The 22,923-nt window shown below is 38.6% G+C and overlaps 1 protein-coding gene across 1 annotated transcript; it reads left to right on the top strand.

Moving 5' to 3' along the window:
• On the top strand, positions 1-6,338 carry rhcga (Rh family, C glycoprotein a). Its single transcript, XM_032518584.1, has 11 exons — positions 1-303; positions 761-953; positions 2,538-2,688; positions 2,802-2,949; positions 3,107-3,273; positions 3,368-3,505; positions 4,317-4,453; positions 4,686-4,810; positions 5,245-5,318; positions 5,433-5,506; positions 5,600-6,338. Exons 1-11 carry the CDS (start codon positions 75-77, stop codon positions 5,631-5,633), a joined length of 1,470 nt encoding a protein of 489 aa, XP_032374475.1. The 5' UTR covers positions 1-74; the 3' UTR covers positions 5,634-6,338.
• The last annotated feature ends 16,585 nt before the right edge of the window (positions 6,339-22,923 follow it).

Here is a 22,923-nt window from a genome sequence, read left to right as displayed (position 1 = left end):
GCTGGCGGTCACAGCTGAGCAGGTGACCTGGCTGATTAATGTGATAAGAGCATCATAAGCAAAGAGTTGTCAAGATGGGGAACTGTTGTGAAGGCGTAGAAAATTTTTTTGGCCGGCAAAAGAATACCAATATTCGTATTAGTCTGCCAGCCGTCTGCTTCGTCTGGCAGATTGCTATGATTATACTGTTTGGAGTTTTCATCCGGTATGATAAGGAGTCAGACGTACGAAAATGGATAGAGTACAAAAAAAGTCACAACTTCACCAGCGATGCTGAAAATGACTTCTACTTCAGATATCCCAGTAAGTACGACATAAGAAAGCCTATAAAGAAATTGTACTTGCAGTAAAAGTTAAATGCAGTGATCCTGTGATGTTGGCCATGGACCAACAATGTTTATTTGTCCAATGATGACAAATGGTTGGCTATGATTGCGTTCTTAGCCATTTCAAAAATATAAATTTTCTAATTTAACATATTTCTTAAAGCTGCAGCAGTTTTAATATCTCTCTCTTGTTTCGGTCTTTGTTTTGTGTTCATTGCAAGACATTGACAGAGGGCCTCTCTTCTCCTGGCATCTAAGATTAAAATATTAGAATATCATTTTTCTTGGTTTACGTCTATAAGAAACTTAAATTCAGCCTATAATTACCCTAAGTTAATTAATGTGAAGTAGAAAAGGAAAGTGCCAGAGGGAAAATTGTTTCTGTTTCTCAATGAATGCAATTACACAAATATGTCAAACTTCCCTCTCTCCAGGCTTTCAGGACGTCCATGTCATGATCTTTGTTGGATTTGGTTTCCTCATGACCTTCCTGAAACGCTACAGCTTCAGTGGTGTGGGCTTCAACTTCCTGATCGCTGCCTTTGGTCTGCAGTGGGCTCTTCTCATGCAAGGCTGGTTCCACACGCTCGACCCCGCTGACGGGAAAGTCTATATCGGAGTGGAAAAGTAAATCTATATAATATGTTATTTTTTATATATGTTATTTTTTATATATACATTTATCAGTGTTGGGCAAGTTACTTTGAAAAAGTAATTAGTTACAGTTACTAGTAAATTAGACACTCAGTTACAAATTATAAAAGTAACTAGTTACTTCAGAAAGTAACTAATGCGTTACTTTCAAGTACATTATTAAATGCTCCAATGTGACCCCTCCTCCACCCCTCTTTAACGGAACATAAACTACATGTACATGTTCAATTATTTATGATAAATCTGAATACTATAATGAAATGGACACTTAATACAATACATTATTAATAGAAACTGTACACAAATCTAAACTCTTTTAATGTTGCTGTGGGACAAAGTGAGACTAGCCTCCAATCAAATGCCATGTACGTAGATATTATGTCTAGTGGATCGATACAAATACCAACATAGATGTTTGGGAACTTTTGATATTTATTGCCCCTCAACACGCCACAACCGGGCAAAATTAAATAATGCTTGTTAAGCACTATAGCAAAAATAAATAACAAATATATATACTCTTTGTAGCGCAAATGAGGTAAGTGGCCTGATGTTTATACTTTTGCGGGGTGTGTGTGTTTGTGTGTGTGTGGAGGGGGGGGGGAGCGAGTAGCCACTCTAGAGTTATAGTGCCTATGTTTTCTGACCACGGTGGGAAATCTTCAGCAGGAAAAGTTACCCCCCCTCTCCTTGATTTCATGATGCCATACCTGTCTCTCGTTGACTGACTCGCTTGTGTTGTTCGTTGTGTGTCTGAGTATGCATGCTTTCCAACACCCGCCCAACTCTACCTCTGATTGGCTTACCATGAAATTTTACTCAACCTCAGCTAATCGTCAGCATTTATGCACTTGTCTCGTCACGGCCCACTAACCAATAAAGAAAAAAATTCTTTCTACGTCTCAGAGATCTAGCTGGTCTGAAGAAAAAAACAGCTTCAATTATTATAACGCGCCGCATTTTTCGGCAGTAACGGTAACGGCGTAATTAAGATGGGAAGAGTAATCAATTAGGTTACTCGTTACTTTAAAAAAGTAACGCTGTTAGTAACACCGTTATTTTATGACGCCGTTATTCCCATCAATGATTTATATTGCATCAGCAATCACATATGCATCATCAATCCCACACACACACACACATATATATATATATATATATATATATATATATATATATAATATATACATATATGTATAAATGTGATACGTGCCATTTTTTGCAACATGAATCATACGTTCGCTCAGTGAGCTTTCAAATGACAAAAGTTCATCATCATTAGGTAATAAGGAATTCACTGATATTGTAGTTTAGTGGTGCCAAATCCCTAACAAATTTGTGGTTCAAATCAAATTACCAAAACCATCTGATGCACTGAGCCTTAGACTTTTGGGGGCCATGGGGGGTCTGGGGCCTTAGGGTAGTTGTCCACTTTGCCCAGTTGGTAATCCAACCTTGCTTTGACTCCACACAATAATTTGGTGCATCATTTATTGCTTGTTTGGTCATAAATGTTTCCACTCATTCTGACCTTGTTCTTTTCCTTGTCCCCCATAGTCTGATTAATGCAGACTTCTGCGTTGCCGGCTCTCTGATTGCCTATGGGGCCCTCCTGGGAAAAGTAAGCCCTGTCCAGCTGATGGTTGTCACCTTATTTGGCGTCACGCTATTTGCTGTGGAGGAATATATCATCCTCAACCTCCTTCATGTGAGTCTCACCAAACAGAATCATCCCACATGAAACTTTATCACTGTTCAAAAAGTGAGAATTTTCCTTCAACTTTATTTAGCAATATCTTTTTGTGCTGCTTTTTCCTACAGTGCAGAGATGCTGGTGGCTCCATGGTCATTCACGCCTTTGGAGGGTACTATGGTTTGGCCATCTCCAGGGTCCTCTACCGACCAAACCTACATCAAAGCAAACGCCTCATGGGATCGGTCTACCACTCTGATATCTTTGCCATGATAGGTGAGTGTTTTATATTTCACCGTTTTAAACCTCACATGTCAGTGTTTTTATTAGTTCATATGGTATATCTAATATTTTGTATTCATCATTGTAAAACCTGCACACTTGGTTGTAAATGTGCTAATCTAAGTGTGGTTTGATTAACTTTCTCTCACAGGTACACTGTTTCTGTGGATGTTCTGGCCCAGTTTCAACTCGGCCATCACAAACCACGGCGACGGACAGCACAGAGCAGTCATCAACACTTACCTCGCCCTCGCTTCCTCTGTTCTCACTGCGGTGGCCATCTCCAGCATGTCTCAGAAAAAAGGAAAACTGGACATGGTAATGTCAGGTCACTGAAAACAAAACAAATCTACAACCAATCATCTATGTATTTCTCATTTTCTCATGACTAACATGCTGATTTACTTGACAGGTGCATGTCCAGAATGCTACTCTGGCAGGTGGTGTTGCCATGGGAACAGCAGCAGAGTTCATGATCAGTCCTTATGGTTCACTAATTGTGGGTTTCTGCTGTGGCATCATCTCCACCTTTGGCTACTTGTTTGTCACGGTGAGACTGCAGTCTATCACCACCTAACTTTTAATCTGAATACTTGAAAAGGAATCTTTAAATAAAGAATAATAAAAAACTGTAAAATGAAGCCATCAGTTATGGGAAGCATTACAGGAAAATAACAGGATTATAAGAACTAATGACTCAGTTTAGGAGAAGGTACTAAAATGAAATGTATTAAAAGTCCCATGAACTGATGCAAGGTGTTGTGGCAAACTTCAAAAAGTTAGTGGCGGTACTGATGACTTTCAACCATTATTTGGTTAGAGGAGACATGTCTGTGTTTTCAAAAGGATTTTGTAACAAGACACTTTATATTAAATGTACTTAACACATGAACTAAATTAAAGTTTAAAACATAGATTATGGGATTTTGAAAACCTGATGAGGATTTTACATGCCATAAGTACTTACAAATGACACGTTTGAGTTTTTAAAGGCTTATTCTTCATCAATAACAGTAACTTGGATGAAACTAAAAGAATTTCTATACGACAATGATGTTCCAATGCCATTGTGGAGAAAGATTTAAAAATACTTGCAGGCCATGATGGGGATACATAATGTATAGGATATTTCATTTTAACAGTTAAATGAAAATATATAACAAAAATAAATTTAACAAATATATGACAACGTTATTATTAAAGTTTTTATAATAAATAATAACTTTGAAAAAACATAACAATGTAAGAAATTACAGGTATTTTTGTTTATTTTGCAGTGGCCGAGAATATACTCGTGACCTCTGTTCTTTTAGTTTGTGACTATGGCCCTGGTTAAACATCATGTTTTTTCTCATTCTCAGCCCTTTTTGGAGAAATACCTCAAGATCCAAGATACATGTGGTATCCACAACCTGCATGCTGTGCCAGGGATGCTCGGTGGATTTCTAGGTGCCATTGTTGCTGCAGCCGCCAGTGTAGAAGTCTATGGCAAAGAAGGGTGAGGGATTGGCACACACACACACACACGCACGCATGCACGCACGCACGCACGCACGCACACACGCATGCACGCACACACACAGCTTGAAAGAACTGACCTTCTCTGTTTATTGACACCGACACAGTGAATGTAAAATCCTAGATTTCAGGTGTCTGGTTGTGCAGATTAAGCGCTGATTGTGCAGATTAAGCGCTGATTGCTCGGATTAAAAGTTATTTTTTGTTCCTAGGTTGACGCAGACATTTGGCTTTGAAGGCAATTTTGCAACCAGATCGGTATTAACCCAGGGAGGCTTCCAGGCTGCTGGCACATGTGTGGCTGTTGCATTTGGACTTGTTGGAGGAACAATTGTTGGTGAGTTTCTTGAATGTTTTTTGTATTCCAGTACTAAAATATGCAGGAAAACAGTTCTGTATAAAGCAGTCTGTTTCAATTATCATGATAAGGAGATCCAGAGGCATGACAATGTTTATTTCTTTCTACAGGTAGTGGGATGTCACTTACAGTAAAATAGTATCTTTCAATGTCAGTGTTTCTGTGTTACATAGGTAAAATGTAGTTATTTTATTGATGATGTCTTTGAAAAACAACAACATATTCCTCGAGTGCTTGTTTAGCAGCCAAGGAATGGTCAAATAAACTTACCTGGGATTTTAACACTGACCACCCTGAGGCTTATTATTATTTGATTATATTCTTTTAGGTGCAAAATAGGTTTTAAATGCATCATGGCTAAGAAAAATGTTTTAAAACTGAAACTTGCTTAATGTTATCTTCTCTCTTCAAAGGTTTCATTCTAAAGTTCCCCATTTGGGGTGACCCTGCTGATGACAATTGCTATGATGATGAAGTTTACTGGGAGGTAAGAGTGCTTTTCAACCACTAGATGGTGGTCTCGTCTCTTTTTTAAGAGTGACAACACTAATTACTCCGATGGGTTTCTGGCTCATGATCTGATCCCATGCATCGGTTTCAGGTTCCTGAGGATGAGGAGACCCTCCCTCCTGTTTTGGAGTACAACAACCACATGATACACAAGCACCAAGACATGTAAGCTAACTCACACTTACACATCCTCATTTACTCGTTTCTCACTTGAATTCTCATTACATTAAATGTGATTTTCTTCTTTTTGTTTGACAGATCCGAGTCAAACTTCTCTGTGGAGCAAAGTTAAAGGTCAACACCCTCATATCACTGGGAACTTAATATGAATTCATGAAGGAGCAACTCTCAAATTCAGTTTTACAAGAAAGGAACAATATGTCTTGCATCATTTAAACATTTGTCTGACACCTTTGCCAATGATTGTAAGCTTAATGTTATGACAATGGAGACCAGATATCTCATTGATGGAAAAGTTATCTTCAATCAAAACTGGCATTATTGTAGAAGGACATTTTAAACTATATTTGCTTTCTCTTTCATTTTGGTTGAAATGTTGTATTATTATAAATGCATAATGATATCATGAGAAGTCAAAGACACTTTGTTTATGTTGTGTAAGCTCTGTAAGAACTGTGAAAAGTTTGGAGATCATTTACTGTACATCTTTTATCTTTAAGGACCATAGAAAGCTCTGAATTATTTAATGTATTATTACATTTTCATTGAAAATGTTTGCCATTTTATTTGTTATAAATGAAAAGTCTGTTAACGTACAGTTTATTTAGTTGTGCATGCAATTAACAAGGCATTAAGTGAATAATCACTGTTTTTTGTGCAGACAAATTAAGCAATATTAAAAGTTGTATGTCTTATTTAGTAATTTTTTTTCAAATAATGAATGGGTCTTTGTAAGCTGCATGAACGCATTTTAACCCCATTATTTGTTTGGAAGTTTTGAGTAACTACTATAACTATGATACAATGTCCAATGATTGGTTTGCTATAGTGTTGAATTGAATAATTAAAATTAAAACTATAAAATAAATAAACTTTTTTTTTTAAATCAATTTTGGTGCCTCAATTGAGAGTTTGTAAACCTGTCTGTACACAGACAAACAGACAAACCATTACAGGTTCAAAGGGCTTGAAACACATGTGTCTGTTGCCATTGCTATGCACCTGTAACCCAGTAGTAGTAGTATGTTCCTTGTGTACAGCAGTGGTAACCCATCAAGGAAAGAGCAAACAGAAACGTAGTTTTGGCCAATTGGAGTTGGTTGTGCCAGACTCCCGCCTTTGGCTGACTCTCTATCTGATCTGTCAGAAGGAGAGCAAGAGTGCGGTTATGAAGTTTAACGTTGGTAGTCCCCAGAGAAGAAGTTGGTAATTTCAAGGTGCAAATTAGTACCCAAATTGAAACTTAAGCAACTAAAATCTTTGAATGTTAGAACATTGGTTGTTATTGCTGTGACTTATAAAATATCTGGTTTAGTTCTATCATAGTGTTAATAGTGTCAAAAAAACTTTAGCTAACCGCTCAGCAGCTAGCTCAGAGATTATTGGCTAATGAAATTACTGATGGAACAGGGGGCCAGTGTATCCGTGTCACCTTCTCTCATCAGGGGCTGAGCCCGCCCAAAGGTTTGATCCTAGAATTGCCCCCAGAACCAAGCTCAAGAACACAGTTTGCACACAATAAAATACATCACACAGGCAGGCAAGTCTCCAGTTCACCTGACCTGCACGAGATCAACTCACCACTGTGCCACCTGTGTCTTTTTCATCAGTCATGCATCACATGTATTATGTCACTCTTTGGTGCCACTTTCTAATGAAGCATAAGAGGAATTATAAAGTTTACCTAATTACTGAAGACTGACATGTTGTCAATTGAATATTTATTGACTAAAAAAAAATTCAATAAGGAGAGATTTTATTAATGGTAAACAATCAATTTATTGAAGTGCATGATAAAAACAATTTGAGAAGAGTCTTAGATGATTAGACCTCATTGTGACATGGTATGTTTTGGGAGGTAGTGATATCGTGATTGGTTCAGGATATTTACCTCCAGGGTCTGGACATTGGAGGTGGAACAGAGAGTAGCCAAAAACCTGGATGGAGCAGGACTGGACGTTGATATGATGAAAACTGGAAGTGAAGTTGGAGGAGGGCCGCATCCGCTTGTACTGAAATGACAAATGACAGCAGCATAGAGGGGAAATAATTTGGAAGTTTGTCAGCAAGGAAATGATTGGCTAAGAGGGATTGAGAGACTGAGGCAAGATCTGGTTGGACTACTTAGAGTGAACATCCAAAGATTAGAAGCCAAAGAGAGATGAGAATGAATGAGAGAGTAGAGGGAGTCTTCCTGATTGAACTTTCACTAAGCTTCATAGTAGGATAGGAGGAGAGCAGTCTATATCCAGAGGCCTGGATTTTAATCATTTTAGGGGTAAGACCACATGGCCTTTGGTATTGGGCAAAAATAATGAATTCAATTTCTGTGCTCAGAGTTTCACTTCACAATGTTGCCCAATAACAAATCAGAATCTCGACAAACGAAAATTGTCTAAAATCTGTATTGACAGGAAAGCGGCAGATGAGTTAACAGGGAAATCAGCATGTTTTTTGAGGGCCAGAATAAGGCTAAATTGAGGAGGCACCTGGTCATCGGCAAAATTGCTGCCCAGCCTACCAGGGTTGCTTTTCATGGCTGTTTGTCAAATAAATAAAATGGCTTTTCAATGGTTTTCATTGCTGCATTGCAGCAGCTTGGCAGCAAGAAAGTAGCTCAACGAGAAAACAATGGCCAAATAAAGCACGACCAAAAAGTAAGCAGCCCAAAAACCTGACCAGAGATTGAAAGTATGTGGCAGCTGGTGCCATGACAACAAAACTGAAAACTATTGCTTGTCCCATGGAAAGAACAGTGAAAATGCCTGCTTTCACAATGGCAAAAAACATCCAAATAATTTCTTCTGTCACATGGAAAACAGTCAATTGCTGCCAGCAAGATGACAAAAACAGTCTGTTATCTGTTTTATCATGGCAGAAACAGCAATTCTGGAGAGTGACTCAATGAGCATTTTAATTTGGCCACAAACATACTCCAGTATGATGGTGACAATAAATGGTGAGTAACTGAAGGCACTATATGTTGTTGTGATGATAAATGCAGCTTTTGTCAATAAGAAAGCAACAGCATTGCCAGCTCTGGTCATTGTGTAAACTGTGTAGAGCCCGTCTCTTGTTCAAAGCAGCAGCATATCTCGTCTTAAGGGAGCTCCTGGGAGAAAGCTTAGAGGCTTGTCTTCCTGTTGACCTCTGCAGCCGGTCAGGTTGCTCAACGTCTATTAACAGTTACTTTGAAGTCCCTGCAACGTTGCAGACTCCTCCTCCAGGGGACACCTGTCTGCTCCAAGGTGGAGAATAAAAAATACCTTTGCTTTATAATTTATTTTAACAATCCTCTCAACAAAGGTTGAAAATCTCCTTTTACAAACTTTTTTTTTCACAGATAACAACAACAAATCATATGTGAGAAATCAGCTGGCGGAATATGGAGCAAGAATTGTTTCTTTAGGCTAATACATACGAGAAAAAAAAAAGATCTGAGAGAAAAAAAAGTCTGAGAGAAAAAGTTTTCATATCAATAGCAAAAAAAATCTCTCTCAAAATATTTTTTTTAACTCTCAAATATGTAGTTTTTGCTATCAGTTTAAAAAAAAAATTCACCAAAAAAATGGTTTCTCTCAAAACATTTTTCTTCTTGCACTCAAAACCTAAGTCTTTGCTCTCGATTCAGTTTTTTGCTGTTGTCTCAGGATTTTGCTCTGTGAAAATAGTGTCATGGGCGGGGCCATGTTCCTATTGGCAGTTTCAAAAAAAAGATATTTGAGAGTTAAAAAAGTTCTTTTGAGAAAATTTTTATGTTTTAAGAAAATCTTTTTTTTTTAGATAATTCTTTTTTGGAATGAAAACTTTTACTCTAAAATATTTTTTTTCTCTCATAAAATGTTTTTTTGCTGTCGGTGTGAAAACTTTTTCTCTCAAACTTTTTTTCTCTCGCATTTAATAAAGAAACAATTCTAGCTCTATAGCGGAATGGGAAAAATGCGGATCCTGACACCAACCCAACAATAAGTCCGACGTTATGTTTGCAGCAAGCATTGCGTTACCAAGGCAAGGCAAGGCGAGGCAGCTTTATTTGTAAAGCACATTTCAGCAACAGGGCAATTCAAAGTGCTTTAACCAAGTCAAAATATTTAAACGTCAGTTTTAAGCTAACTATATTTCGGTAAATTAAGCTAACACGTGACGTTGGGAGTCGGCTCATTGTTTTGTGTTTAAAACCTTTGCCTTTTTAAATTAGCAGCAGAAATGCTAATGGTTTTGGAACTTTTTCTGCAAAAAAAACTATATTGTTTGTTTTAGAGCCACTTGATAATGCTTTTGAAGAGCTTTAATTGATCTTTTCTTTTCTTATAGCCTACGTTGGTGGTTGACCATAATCACAGAATTGATAATAGTAAACTATAGTTCTCTTAATTAAAGCTGGCTGGTAATATCACAAGAAGTCTTTTGATTCATCCATCAGATGTCACACACGGACCGTGTTTGAAATATTTTCTTATTCTTCTTTTAGCCTTCTGCACATGGTGGAAGTATGAGGTAAAACATGATGAGGGAATGTTGTATCAACAGTTGATTGCTAAAAGTTTGTTAAGTCAAGGTTCAACAGAAGTGTTAGTCCTGCATTTAAAAAAAAAAAAATCAAAACTTTTGTCCTTAGACACATGGCATAAAGTCAATTATATGTAGGCCTGTATGTAGTCTATGACTTGTGCGATATCTCCTAAATACATTTTAGGGTGAGCAGTAGTCAGTGTTACAGTTTGTCAATCACAGGTTTGAGTAGAACTAACCAGAAAAGAAGTTGCATGCAGTCAACAAAGTTTTGGTATAATATCCAGCTGGTAATTGTAAATACTATTTTTTTTAATTTAGATAAACTTAAATTGGAAAAAGGATTTACCTAACCTTTTGTGAATTCTGACACTGCTTCCAGCACAGTTTCAATAGTGACATCTTATTATTTGTGTGACTCTGACAACTCAAGGACTCAAGTAGCATCAGATTTAAATGCCTGCACTGATGCTGCTTGAATGAGTGGAGAAAAATACTCATCTCCATGACAGCTGTCTACAGCTTCGTTTTGACTGAAGGCGTGAGTTAGGAGAGTCTAAACCAGGAACCAGAGGAAGTGAACGTCTGGCTCCTTCAGGTCATTTTGGCCTTGTTTGTTACCTCCAGGGCTCTGGTCCCTGTGCTCCCTTTATTCTGATGGTAATGAGGCTTGGACAGGCCGGTCAATAGGGTCATTTCCTGACCATTCACTGTGCCATTAATGAACTCCAAATACACTGGGTGGACATATGCTTTGTGCTAGTCTTGTCAGTTTGGCTGGTGGTAGAAGCTTTATTGAGTGAAGGTCTCTAAAAAGGCCTGAAGGGGTTAAACAAGCTAACTGTTAAAACACTGCTGGGGTCCAATACCTTAGAATCTGTGTCGTTAGTGCAATGAAACACAACATTTACATTGTGTCAGACACGTACCTTACTATAGATGCACTGTTTTTGACCATACACAGATCTGTTTTAATCATTCATGTCTTTATAATTACACTTAGCTGATACTTTTATTCAAAGCAACATCCAATACATTTACACTCTTTCACACACTGATGGCAATTAAGAGCAATTGGAGGTTCAGTGTCTTGCCCAAGGGCACTTTGACTTGGGACTGCAGGGCCAATGATCAAACCACCGAGCTTCTGATTGGTAGCAACAGTAGTGTACCAGCTTGTGTGGTTTGTTTAGTCTGTTCAGTCGTCTTGTAATTTTGTTACATAACCACTAAAAGATTCAGAAACCTATTACTGATACACAGAAGCAATGCAGTTTTAGCCATTTCATACGTAGAGCTAGGTTCAAGATTTTGACAAGGAAGTAGAATGAGCAAAACAAAAAAGGCAATATCTCTGGTACTTTTTACATTTTTACAAGAACTACGTTTGGCACGGCTGTACCTTCATCAGAGTCCTTTCACTCAAAAACCAAAATGATCAGAATGTGACTTATACAGAGTGGTTTCAAGATGTTTGTTTGCTTGCATTGTCAAGGCTACAAAGGCTACAAATCAATCTGTGTAATCAAAGCTATTACCATCTATAAAACAAACAAATCCAATCTTTTCAGGAAATGCAGAAGTTTTCTTTTAGATAGAGATAGACCCACTGAAACAGAGATGTTTCTTTTAAAGATGCCCTGCCACACAAACCCGTTTTTACTTGCATTTTTTGAAATATGTTGCCCCCAATTTCCACAGTATGCGTAGTGGCTGCGGATCGGCTCCACTGCAAAACGGGTCCATCCGTCAATACCCACCAGGTCCAGATTTGTTGTGGAATGGCTGCGGCCATGGCGGACAGCTGAAGTCTCAAGGACCGACGAGATCTCGCAAATTCATGTAGAATAGAACCACAAAAACAACATCCAGAGGAGTAGAGAGGAAACAACTCTGTGCTGTGCAGGTGTAGTGCAGAGAAATATGATCCGCCGTGAGCACGGTCTTTTATTTTGAAAATTAACTGGATGTTTTATTTTGCTTCTGTGCTCGACCTCCTGTCCCGCATTATCTGCTGTGTGCTAAATTGCTGCGGAGCTCTCCGGCGTCCGACAACAATAGAAGCTCTGCGTATCTGCTCGAGAGGGCTGCGGATCGCCGGAACTGGGACGGACCTGGGACGGACCTGGGACGCAGACGTTTCGCAGTCCGTGGAAATTCCCACATTGACTTTAATGGAAACCTAATGACTCCGACGCCGTTCCGGAGCAGAGTTAGAGCCGTTATGCATTCTTTTGGAAATTGGGGGTGAGGTCCATATGTGTCTGTATGCTACGTCTTCTGTCAGCTCTAGCCAGTGAATAGAAATAAGGGGAGAATTCAGGCCAATTACAAAAGGTTACCATTCATTATTACCATTATGATTACTATTCATGAGCTTGGCCAGTTGTGCTGGGTAAATGATACTGCATCTTAGCTCGTTGAATATTAATGAGAACTGGCACAAATTAAGTCTTCTTGCAGGCTTTCTATACCATGCTAGAATGGCTTAAAACAAGGTAACCAAGGCATTTTTTCCACAAAAAAATGTTACAGAGTCCATGGTAGAACTTCAGACATTACCACAAAGTGATGAAATACGGGTGGCTGGGCACCTTTAAATCACTGTGCAAACAGGCCTTGCAGCGACCTGATGCCAGAGGAGAGTGGACGCAGCTCGTCTTGTGAATCATATGACCCTGGGGAGAGTGTTTGTGAAACCACTTGGTCTACTATTGTCCTCCTGGGACTGGCCTCTTTTGAAAAGCTGCCGAAAGCCTGTAATCAGATTAAAGGTTGCTGGGAAAAGGGAGGAGGGATTTTTGAGGAATAGTGAAGAGGTCGTGGAAGTTCTCTAATCAGTACCTGCCATTGAAGTGCAGAAGAGGGGCTAAATAACGCAGCAGGAGGGGAGGCGGGAGCCAAGCTGGAGGGACAAATTGGCCTGTTGTTGGAGAGGGATAATGGGACAATGAGGGAGGGGAGTACAATCAGCGAGCATAGAGTGGGGGAGAATAGGTGCAATGGGAAAAGGAGGAGACTGAAGAACTCCAAAGGCGGTGGCCTTGTCCCATCCTGCCCTTGCAATTATATCACCTTTGTGAGCTGATTGGAGCAGGCTGCAGAGTCCATCTGGGCTTTTAGATGGACCTAACAACCTACATTTTCTCACTGTCCCTGCCAAGCGGTCTCATCGGGCCACTCAGCAAGAGATCAGGGGCAGGATTGTGGTCTAAATGAAGCTCATCAGCACACCCCTGAAAAGCTCCTGACCTTTTAAAGGTCCACAATACCTGGTCTAAATCCTTTGCGTTCCACTTCCGGGATTGCTCCGGTGCCGCAGGAAATTCTGCTGGATGCGTGTTTTATTGCCACTGTCTGTTTCCTTCGGATTTCTTTGTGTTGGAATGTTAAACTCTGGTGGATATATGAGGAGTATGGTTAACTGCTCCTCAGATTTCTGCACGGTAAATTGAGACAGATAACTAGACTATCCAATCTGAGTTTTCTCTTGTATGACTAAAACAACTTTTTAAACGTACACGTTCTAGCCAGACCCACCAATCTCAGGAGCCTTTATGTCATTGTAATTACTCATCAAATGTCCATTGCTTGAACAACAGGCATCACTAAAGGCTAATCACTATTTTTTTTTTATTCAGTTGACAAGAGTCCATTTGTCTGGGTCAAGGGGTAAAGTCTCAGGGGGGAAGACCTCTATGCCAGCACTGGTGAGCAGAAGAAGCAGAAAAAATCACTATTCATAGCAAGGGAGTGCTTTGATTTGGGCACAAAGGCCACTAGTTCCCCGCCTAGTTTGAAAGAAGTAGAAATCAGAGCTGCTTTAAAAGGATTTCAAACCAAATGGTTTAGCTAATTAGCAGCTCCACCTGCCCTCGAGCCCTAATTAGTGCTTAAGAAATAGTATCTGATTAATATAAAAAATAAAAAATGCTTGTTAATTGCTCATTGCCAATACATGCATTTCACACAATTAAACACAACGGTAACATTTCACATTTTCTTTGCTTAATGGTTTACATGCAGAATAACAGCAAATTGACTTGTTTTTGGATCTGTAATGAAGTGTCCAATCCTGAGGTGATTATTGGTTACATCAAATTTTTATTGTCAACACAGCTGGCAGAAAGTGCAGAGAGAGAGCGAGAGAAATGATGCTATGTTATGTTAATGCTTATAATGCTCACTTTTAGGGAACGTTCTTTCAATAGAACAATTAAAACATGCCTCAGAAACATATGCACTCTTTTGTATATATCTATTTTTGGTATAATTAGAACAGAGACAGAATCTTAGGGTTCATTTATTTATTTTCTCAGGAATATCAGATGAATTTGACACACAAGTATGTTGTCATCTGGACACAGAAAGGCCTACACCGGACTGCTTTGACAAGGTTTTAAGACATTCTCATTACCATGTTACTGCTGGTGTCTCACTGCAGGTTGATCGCTAGGCAAGACAATGTGCTAAAAAATGCATGTAAGTCTATCAGCATCGCCATCCTCTTGGAGTTTGTGATTGAAATGGCTTTTACAGCATGCGCTTCGGTGCCCTTTTGCAAACATACAGAGATGCATGAACAGACACATGCACAAACAAACATACTGGTAATACACACAAATAAATTGGTAAGGTTATACACCAATTTTGATTTAAGATGTTTTTGTAAGCCATGTTAAGTCTATGTATGATCTTATAACTTCTTTCCATAACTTGCTGTATCGTGTTGTACCTCTGGAGTAAGAGTGTTCAGAGATCAACAGAGCATCCAAATATAATGTAATATTTCAGAACAAGAAAATATTGATTAGAAAAAATAAAAAGAGAAGTGAAGTAATTCCATTATTTGATGCAATAATGTCTATTTCCAGTTTATTGTGCCGCTAGCTATATACCAGTCATTGTCAACCCTTTTTCTCTGAAACCAGTCATGTTTTTAAACCTATTTTCTTGAGGTTTTTAATAATTAATGCTAAAGAGTGCCTTTTTTCTTCCCCTTACTGTATGTGAAACTGACTAAGCACTTGGCCTCTTCACTATTCTTTTTCTAACTGACTCAGGGTAACGGGGCAATGTGGCATCCTAGAGTAAATACTGAAAATAAACACATCCCACCAACAAATCTTTCTTGTTTTCTGAGTGATGCAATGTGGTAGGCCTGCAGTAGTTATCATTTTTGTAAAGAAGAGCTTAGTCAAAGATAGCCTTAGGAAGAAGAAGATGTTTAAAACAGAAAGGATGTACCATGTGAAAGCAGTATTACTGATTTTGGAAGTGGAAGTACACAGTCTCTCACATCTCTTTACAGCAATGCAGTGGATGAAAGTGTTGTTTTACACTCCTGCTCCATGTGATACAGAGACTGTACGAGCTGCACAAAATCCCCTGCACCAAGTTCAACATGCACGCAGACTGTGTGCCAGGTGCCAATATATTTACACACTTTAAGTTCACAACATGAGACTTGCAGGTAAAATACTGTAAATTCAATAGAGACCATCAGCTCCAAGTCAAAGCTGATGAAACCCACTGGCAGAGAGGGGGCAGTAATCAAGTGCAAATGAAGCAGGGAAAGTCATAGAAAAAAGGAGGGGAGAAGAATGATTCTCTTGGGAAGGGAGGGTGTTTTGGGTGAAAAGCAACAGCATATGTATTGTTGGAGGCCCTGACTCGCCACCCTGGAGAGCTCCCTGTTCCCACGGTTTGCTCAATAAACAAACGCACCGCCCCTGCCCCCCCGCACACACACACAACACACACCACGCCACACCACACACCACCATGCACCCGCACGCAGTGATGTCATTAATTACCATCAAAATGAGCATGACAGCAAGCAAGTGTGTGTGTCTGCCAGTGAAGCTTTGTGTGTGTCTGTGTGTGTGTCTCTGTGTGTGTGTGTGTGTGTGTGTGTGTGTGTGTGTGTGTGTGTGTGTGTGTGTGTGTGAGAGAGGGAGATGTAGGGAATGGGAAAGAAAGAGACCATTGTCCATTCTGAAATAAAGAAATCTCCACTGAAGCATTGTAAATGGAAAAGGCAGAAAAATGGACCAAATTTGGGGATCTTTGAGAGAGAGCTGGGTTGTCACATCTCGTCAGGGCCTCACAAAACCTGATGTGCACACATTGCCTGCCTGGCTACAGAGACGCACTGTGGCCCTGTGACTGTATGCTCTCCTGATGAAATTCAGTATTTTCCCTCTCAGCCTCATAAGCACAGGGATCCTGGTTTTACTAACACTGTGTGTTTGTGTACATGTGTCCACATCTGTATGTATGGATCTTGCATGTGTGTAAGCTTTTGTTTGTACAACAAACATCACCAAATAACTAACAATTAACAATCTTAAAACTGGTAATGTTTAAGGTCCTTGGTTGTTGCAGTGATAAGATATAAAGGTTGAAGTTATTGCAATTCCTCCTGAGGGGGTGAGTCTGCTTGTCCAACAAAGTTCCATAAAAATTCATCCAGTTTGTCTACACAAAAGTACAAATGTGAACCTCATGGTGGCACTAGAGGAAAAGTCAGGGGATCACCAAAGGCGGTATTTATTGTGTGGGAACCATGAACGTCCATTCAGTATGTCATGGCAAGCCAGTCTGGATCCAACGGGTTGGACCGACCAAAGACCTTTCCATTGCTAGAAATTTTAACTGTGTGTGTTCAAAACATGAATATTTCCATCTTAAGCACAGAGATGACCATCCTGAGTGGCTTTTTCTGGTTTGGCTGAAATACAGCAGAGAAGTGCCTTGGTTGTTAAGACGGGAAACCAGAGAACGGTACAATTCTGCACTTCAAGTGAAAAAACACAACTCTCCAAACATCCTGCTACTGAGTGTATAGGTTGCTGTATACATCTTTTACTTTCTCTAACCTAGCGATTAAAAATACAAGTGATAACTGAATCCAAAGTGTTGTGTGTGTGTGTGTGTGTGTGTGTGTGTGTGTGTGTGTGTGTGTGTGTGTGTGTGTGTGTGTGTGTGTGTGTGTTTCAACTCTGTGTCCTGCAATTTTTTGGCATGGCATAGATCATTGTATGGCCCTTCATTAGAGATCATTAGTTTTTTGCAGAGTGGGCCTCACTGAGCTCTGGTTGTGCAGTGAACCAGGCCATGGGCAGAGATTATTGTCGAATGTGCAGCCATGAATGCATGGGATTCCACCTCATCAAAGTTTGCACAGATAATAGCTACTATTTAAACTCCACTATCTGAAAAGAAACTGTGTTAATTAGAGGCTTTGATTGGGATGTGAAGAGAAGAGAAACAAATGTGTGCTTTGTTGTCTTGTACATGTCTCTCAGGGGTTTATGTATCTGCAGAGCTGGTAGGTTTTTGTGTCCCAAACTTTGATGAGGTCCTGCGACCAGTCCCATCTCAGTCTTTGGGAAAATATCCATGTGTGCCCTATCCTCCAAGCTCATCAGCCATCCCAGTGAACTGAAACAATGCACTGTATTGAAGACATGAGGTGGAGGGTTGAAAATGCATAACTTATAATTTGCTGTTTGCATGGTGAGCTGTTTAAGATGCAATATCTTGTGTTTAAAAAAGGTTCTGACAAGACTTTCAAATTCACAAAATAATGTTACGTGACAAGAAACTAGTTTGTCCTTGTGATGAAAAATTAGTTCTAAGCATGATTTCCTGTATCCTTCTATAATATTCATGTATTATTGTCATACAATGCATGACTTTGCTTTTGTGTTATATGACTTCATTCACTTCATTTCTGTATGTGTCCTCCCTGAAGCAGACTCAACAGCTGACTGTTCCTAAATTATCAATTGAAAGCTGGTGCCCTGTAGTCTGAAAAACCAAGATGTCCAGAGCTAGATTTATCAATAAGAGAGCAGAGTCAAGAAATTTTGTATTTGTACGTGACCAAGGCAAAGGTTGTCTTTAGCAGCTAAAGATAAATGAAAACTTTGAAGCATGAGGAACAGATGTAGAAAGACATCAAAAGGCTCTAATGTGTCTGTATTGTAAGATTAATCTTTTTGTTAAGATTAGACATGTTTTCCAAACAAGGTCTCCTTCTCTGTAGGAAAAGCAAGATATAAGACGATGGTGTTTCTGTTTTGCTGCACTCAGACTTTGTCACACTGTTACTGTTGTTAACTCTGTGAAACTGTTTTCACCATTTATCTTTTGCAAAATATAATAAGAAATTCCACCGAAGACCAACTCAGTACTTTTGCACAACTGTCTATATTTTTGTCTCACTTCAAAACTTCTCTCCTGCTGTACAGAGAACTTCCACAACGTCCCTTTCATCTTATTTTTCAATTTAAGTCAAGGAGCTAAGCACCAATTGTTCTAAAAGATAAATCCCTGGTGTTTGTTTTTTAGAAAATATAGCAACTTGTTTATCCATCAACACATTTTTTTAAAAATGTATTTCCCTAATCTTGTAAATCTAGATGAAAAAATATTTCATTCTATGTGTGATAGAAAAGATTGAAGTTCAAGGGTTAGAAGTGATACACATCTCCTTACGTGAACCAAAATGTTTTTTTTGTATTTGTCTCTTTTCATTATCTTATATATTTCTACATAATACATAATGCATCCATATTCCTCTTGTGTGTGTTACCAATAAAGCAAAAAATATTTCACTACTATCACTATTAAGTCAAGATCTAAAGTTGTGTGTTAATGGAAACTTTAAAAGATCCTTCACAAACATATTTCTGTTCTGTGTCTTCAACTGAAGCAGACACAAACATAACTTTAACGTGTGAAGTTAGTGTCGGCTGCATGTTTGTGTGTGTGTAGTCTGAATGTGTGAAGAGGTGAATGCAGGTGAGATGGCCGTGAAAGAACTTGAATATTCCAGCAGGTGGTGCCACAAGGACGCAGGCTAGTCATTTACTCTGTCATGAACATGCCTTTACACACAATTTATTTAATTTTATTTCACACAATGGATTCATGGTGCTCTTTGTACTCCGATCCATTCACACCACTCTGCTGTGGTTACAGCCACGTTTTCTTGTCCATGACAATATTAAAGTGAAACACGAGACGTATTGCTCAGAGGCAACTGGTCACATTGGTGGTTTATAGTAAATATTATATTCACAGGGAGTATCAGTGGGAGTTAGAGCTCTCACTTCCTCTTTCTCACTAAACAACTCAAGCTTTATCTCATTCATGCAGCTGAATGGACTCCCCTGTGGACTCCACACCATGACTCTGACTACAAATTGGGCTCACTATTATTTTTGCTGTCTTGGATTTTTTCGACACCAGAATATAAAGTACTCTTCTTGAACTGTGAGTTCAACAACCTGCAATACAGGAAAAATATTGTCCACTTCAAAATGTACTAGAAAGTCAAATCTGGCCAAATTTTAATAAACTATATGCTGTCTAGTACTTTAATATAAATATTACTTTGTACATAAATAAAAATGTTCACATTGTACTAACATAAAGGTATATACACTTTTCTCAGGACAAACACACATTGAAGAAATTCCCAGTAATAGCTCATTTTAAATTAGAACAGTTACAAATAATTCAAGAACATGTTTTATGGATAAAAAATGGATGAAAATCATATTAACCTATGGGGTAATTGCATGCTTCTTGAGCTGAAAGAAAATCATCATAAAAATAGCATAATGACGTTTAATTTAAAAATAAATATAAAAGAAACAACAACTTATGGTTTAGTCTATTAACAGAGATTAAAAGAAACAAAGCGTAACTTCATGACTTCTGATCTATCCTTCCATCTGGTATATGGAATACACTGTATAACCCTAACCCAAGTGCAACCATTTCATTTAAACCTTTTTACTTAAATCCGTACCAGGTCCAGTGAATGTCTTCAACAGTGAAGCTTTACGGTCTATGCAATAAAGTCACAAACATCATACATTGTAAAGTGTTCCCTATGAAACAATGAGTGGAAACAAAGCAACACTTTATCACAGTTTGTACTGTCATGGCTTTTATGTTTAATTACTTTTGTTGCTTAATTTCACGAAGCATTAACATGTATCAGAAGCCCACTTGCATGTTTTGGAAAACCAATTGTCTATTTCAGTAAATAAAGAGTCAGTTTAATGACATTTTAATTTACGAACCAATGAGCGGGCATGTGGCTGTTGTTATGCCAGAAACTCGTGTCATTCAGCCACTGAACAGAAGAAAAATCTACAAATTCATTAAAAATTCTTGATTGGACACAATACAAGCACTACATACGCATCTTCTACAATCTCATGAAGAAATTGTTTTTGAGGATGTTACACATACTGTCAAATTCTTTAAACATCTTCATTGTACCCAGTGTTGCATTAGTGCCATAAACCTCATACTAGACTCATATTTCTGCATTGGTTACCTTTCTAGTAAAAGTTAGCTCTGTGCTTGCCAAATTTAGATTTGGATTGATTTTGACATGCATCTAACATTTTAACATCTGCATACCTGTCAACAGTCACAGTTAAAGTCTCATTATAGTTTTTCTAATCTTCTGAAAAGGTCACTGCTCCTGGGCATTTAGGAAGTATGATACCTGCACGGCAGGTGCTGCTACATGTGTCCCCATGCAAGTTGTTGAGGAGTAGACACTTACAATTAAATTAAATCAAATGTAGCAGAAATTGAACTGAAATGCAATTGATTACATGTAAAGTGATTTTATCCCAACTTGTTTTTGTCCCTTTTTCATTGATAGTCTAAGCTAGTCAGTTTACAATCCCACATCAGCACTTTCAACTGGTTCCTCATATTGTCTCTACATGATATGGAAATAGTTCTGTTACTAAAGATTCACTGATGACAGACTCTGTCAGATTAGTAGACATAGAGCTGTCACATGTGAGCCAGGGATGCATTTGAGGCAGCTTCAGTCTCAGTCTTTAATAATGTTGTTCTTCAGCTGTATCTCCTTTGTGAGATTTTCCTCTTTCTTCTAAATCAAAAGACTGAATGATAATAAGAAAACCCTATTTTTAATTATACGGAATCTGGGCGTATTTGGCTGCTGAAAAGGAACTTATAGTGCCACAGCAGCCCCTTAAATTTGTCAAATGAAGAGTAGTGCTGATGAGGTGAGAAGCAGAGAATGCCTAAAACAAACTGTAGAGGGGCTCCAGCAAAACAGCCAGGGGCTTAAGATATATTAAATTACCATGATTGGGACTTAAAGCATGGTTAAAGCCTGTTTGAGAGGCTGGGGAGCTTCATAGCAGAGCTATTCATGTCTGGGGAGCTGGGTCAATAGGTTGGGGAAGTTCACAGGACCTGATTCTATTCTTATGCAAACGCAGAGTACAAGACCTAAAGCTCACTGAGTTGGAAGTTATAAATGACTGGATAATCATCTGCAGCCCTCCATAGACACCAACCTGTTCTACAGCTGCCTACTCGTAATTCATGAGGTAGAGCGACTACGTCACTTTCTACTCTGAAAGTGAAATGGACATGATGATGACTGAGAGCCACATTTTGGCAATTTCACATGAAAGCTCAGATAAACAAGAAGTACTAAATCAAATTTTGTCTCATAGAAAATGTTGCCTGTAATCCATATTGTAGTTGTAAGCAGTGTACAGAATGGGATGTCACAATAAGGATTAGTTTATTTACATATAATAACACCACATAACAGCACTTTGTCTCTTTGCAATGCAGCCTGAAAATTAATTTCTCAGCTCTAGTGACTTATGGGACCTCTGATGACTCATACCACAAAAGAGAACATCTATCTCCATCTCTTGACAAGTAGAAAATCTGAGCAGAATTCATGAATGAAAACACACTACTAAGTGCCGTGAGATAGAACACCTGCAGCCAGCAGCTAATGAGTTCCATCAGGCTTTGATGCTCAAATGTGATGAAAAGGAAAGAAGCGTTAAACAATCTAAAGTATCCTGACACCTGGATGTGAATGTTGAACATCTCATTTCAAGCCATGGACTTTAATATGCTCCTATGACAGCCTTTACTCTTCACTCTTAATATTTTGGATCCTAGCTGAAGGGATTTGCTCTCATTAAGCCACAAGAGCATCAGTGAGGTCCAACATGGATACTGGGTGATAAGGCCTGCCATGGGTTGAGGATTTTACGTCAATAAAAAAAATAATTAAATAGTAAATTAAAAAAATACCTTTGTAATTAAATTGTGCCTACTGTAACTACTGTAACTACTCTACATCTTCAAATGACCCCAAATTAAGTGTTTTGAATAAAACAAAATTGAATGTAAGTGCACTGTGATATTGAAACAGGAAATGTCCATCCTGAAAATGGTTTGCCATCAAGGTAGAAGCTACTGGCTTTACTGTAATTTGAACAGGCCAAACCATGAATATCAGCCAAAATAAGTCGAAAGTGGACCACACATTTTTAGCCATGCAACGTATTTATGAATGTCAAGTATCAAATAAATGATTGAAAAATGTTTCTGATGTTATTTGTTTGAATATAATTAATACAGGATTGAAAATGTTGCACTCTTAGCGTTACTTTCACCAAGAAAAGTTTCTTTATGTTTATAGCATTTCAAAAACTTTTGATATTGAATATGTGCATTTGTGTATAAGACTGTTCGTGAGTCAAAAAGTGAGAGCAAAACCGAGCATGACTTTTAAGAGGCCCTGGGGACACACTAATACATACATTTTCTCATAACACGATTCTTTCTTTCTCTCAATCCATGAGATACTGCAATAATTTATTCTCCTTTTAGAGAGTATAAATATAGGCCTACATGCTATTTATTTAATAACACACCAGGTCAGACGTAACACCTGAATCTGTGTGACGGGTCATCAGAGGAACACACACGTGTCTGCTTGTGCCGGGTCAAGTTGTGTCCCAGGAGAGTGAAAGGTCACAACCCCCTCTGTCCAACAGCTGACT

Source organism: Etheostoma spectabile, chromosome 1, assembly GCF_008692095.1.
Source record: "Etheostoma spectabile isolate EspeVRDwgs_2016 chromosome 1, UIUC_Espe_1.0, whole genome shotgun sequence".
Taxonomy (NCBI): domain Eukaryota; kingdom Metazoa; phylum Chordata; class Actinopteri; order Perciformes; family Percidae; genus Etheostoma; species Etheostoma spectabile.
The sequence above is the reverse complement of the archived record's forward strand: the minus strand, read 5'-3'. Positions and strand labels throughout refer to the sequence as shown.

Coding starts and splice junctions, on each gene's coding strand:
- rhcga (XM_032518584.1), top strand. CDS start 75: ATGGGGAACTGTTGTGAAGGCGTAGAAAATTTTTTTGGCCGGCAAAAG. Junction 4,454..4,685: donor GAAGTCTATGGCAAAGAAGG/GTGAGGGATTGG, acceptor TTTTGTTCCTAG/GTTGACGCAGACATTTGGCT. Junction 5,319..5,432: donor ATGATGAAGTTTACTGGGAG/GTAAGAGTGCTT, acceptor CATCGGTTTCAG/GTTCCTGAGGATGAGGAGAC.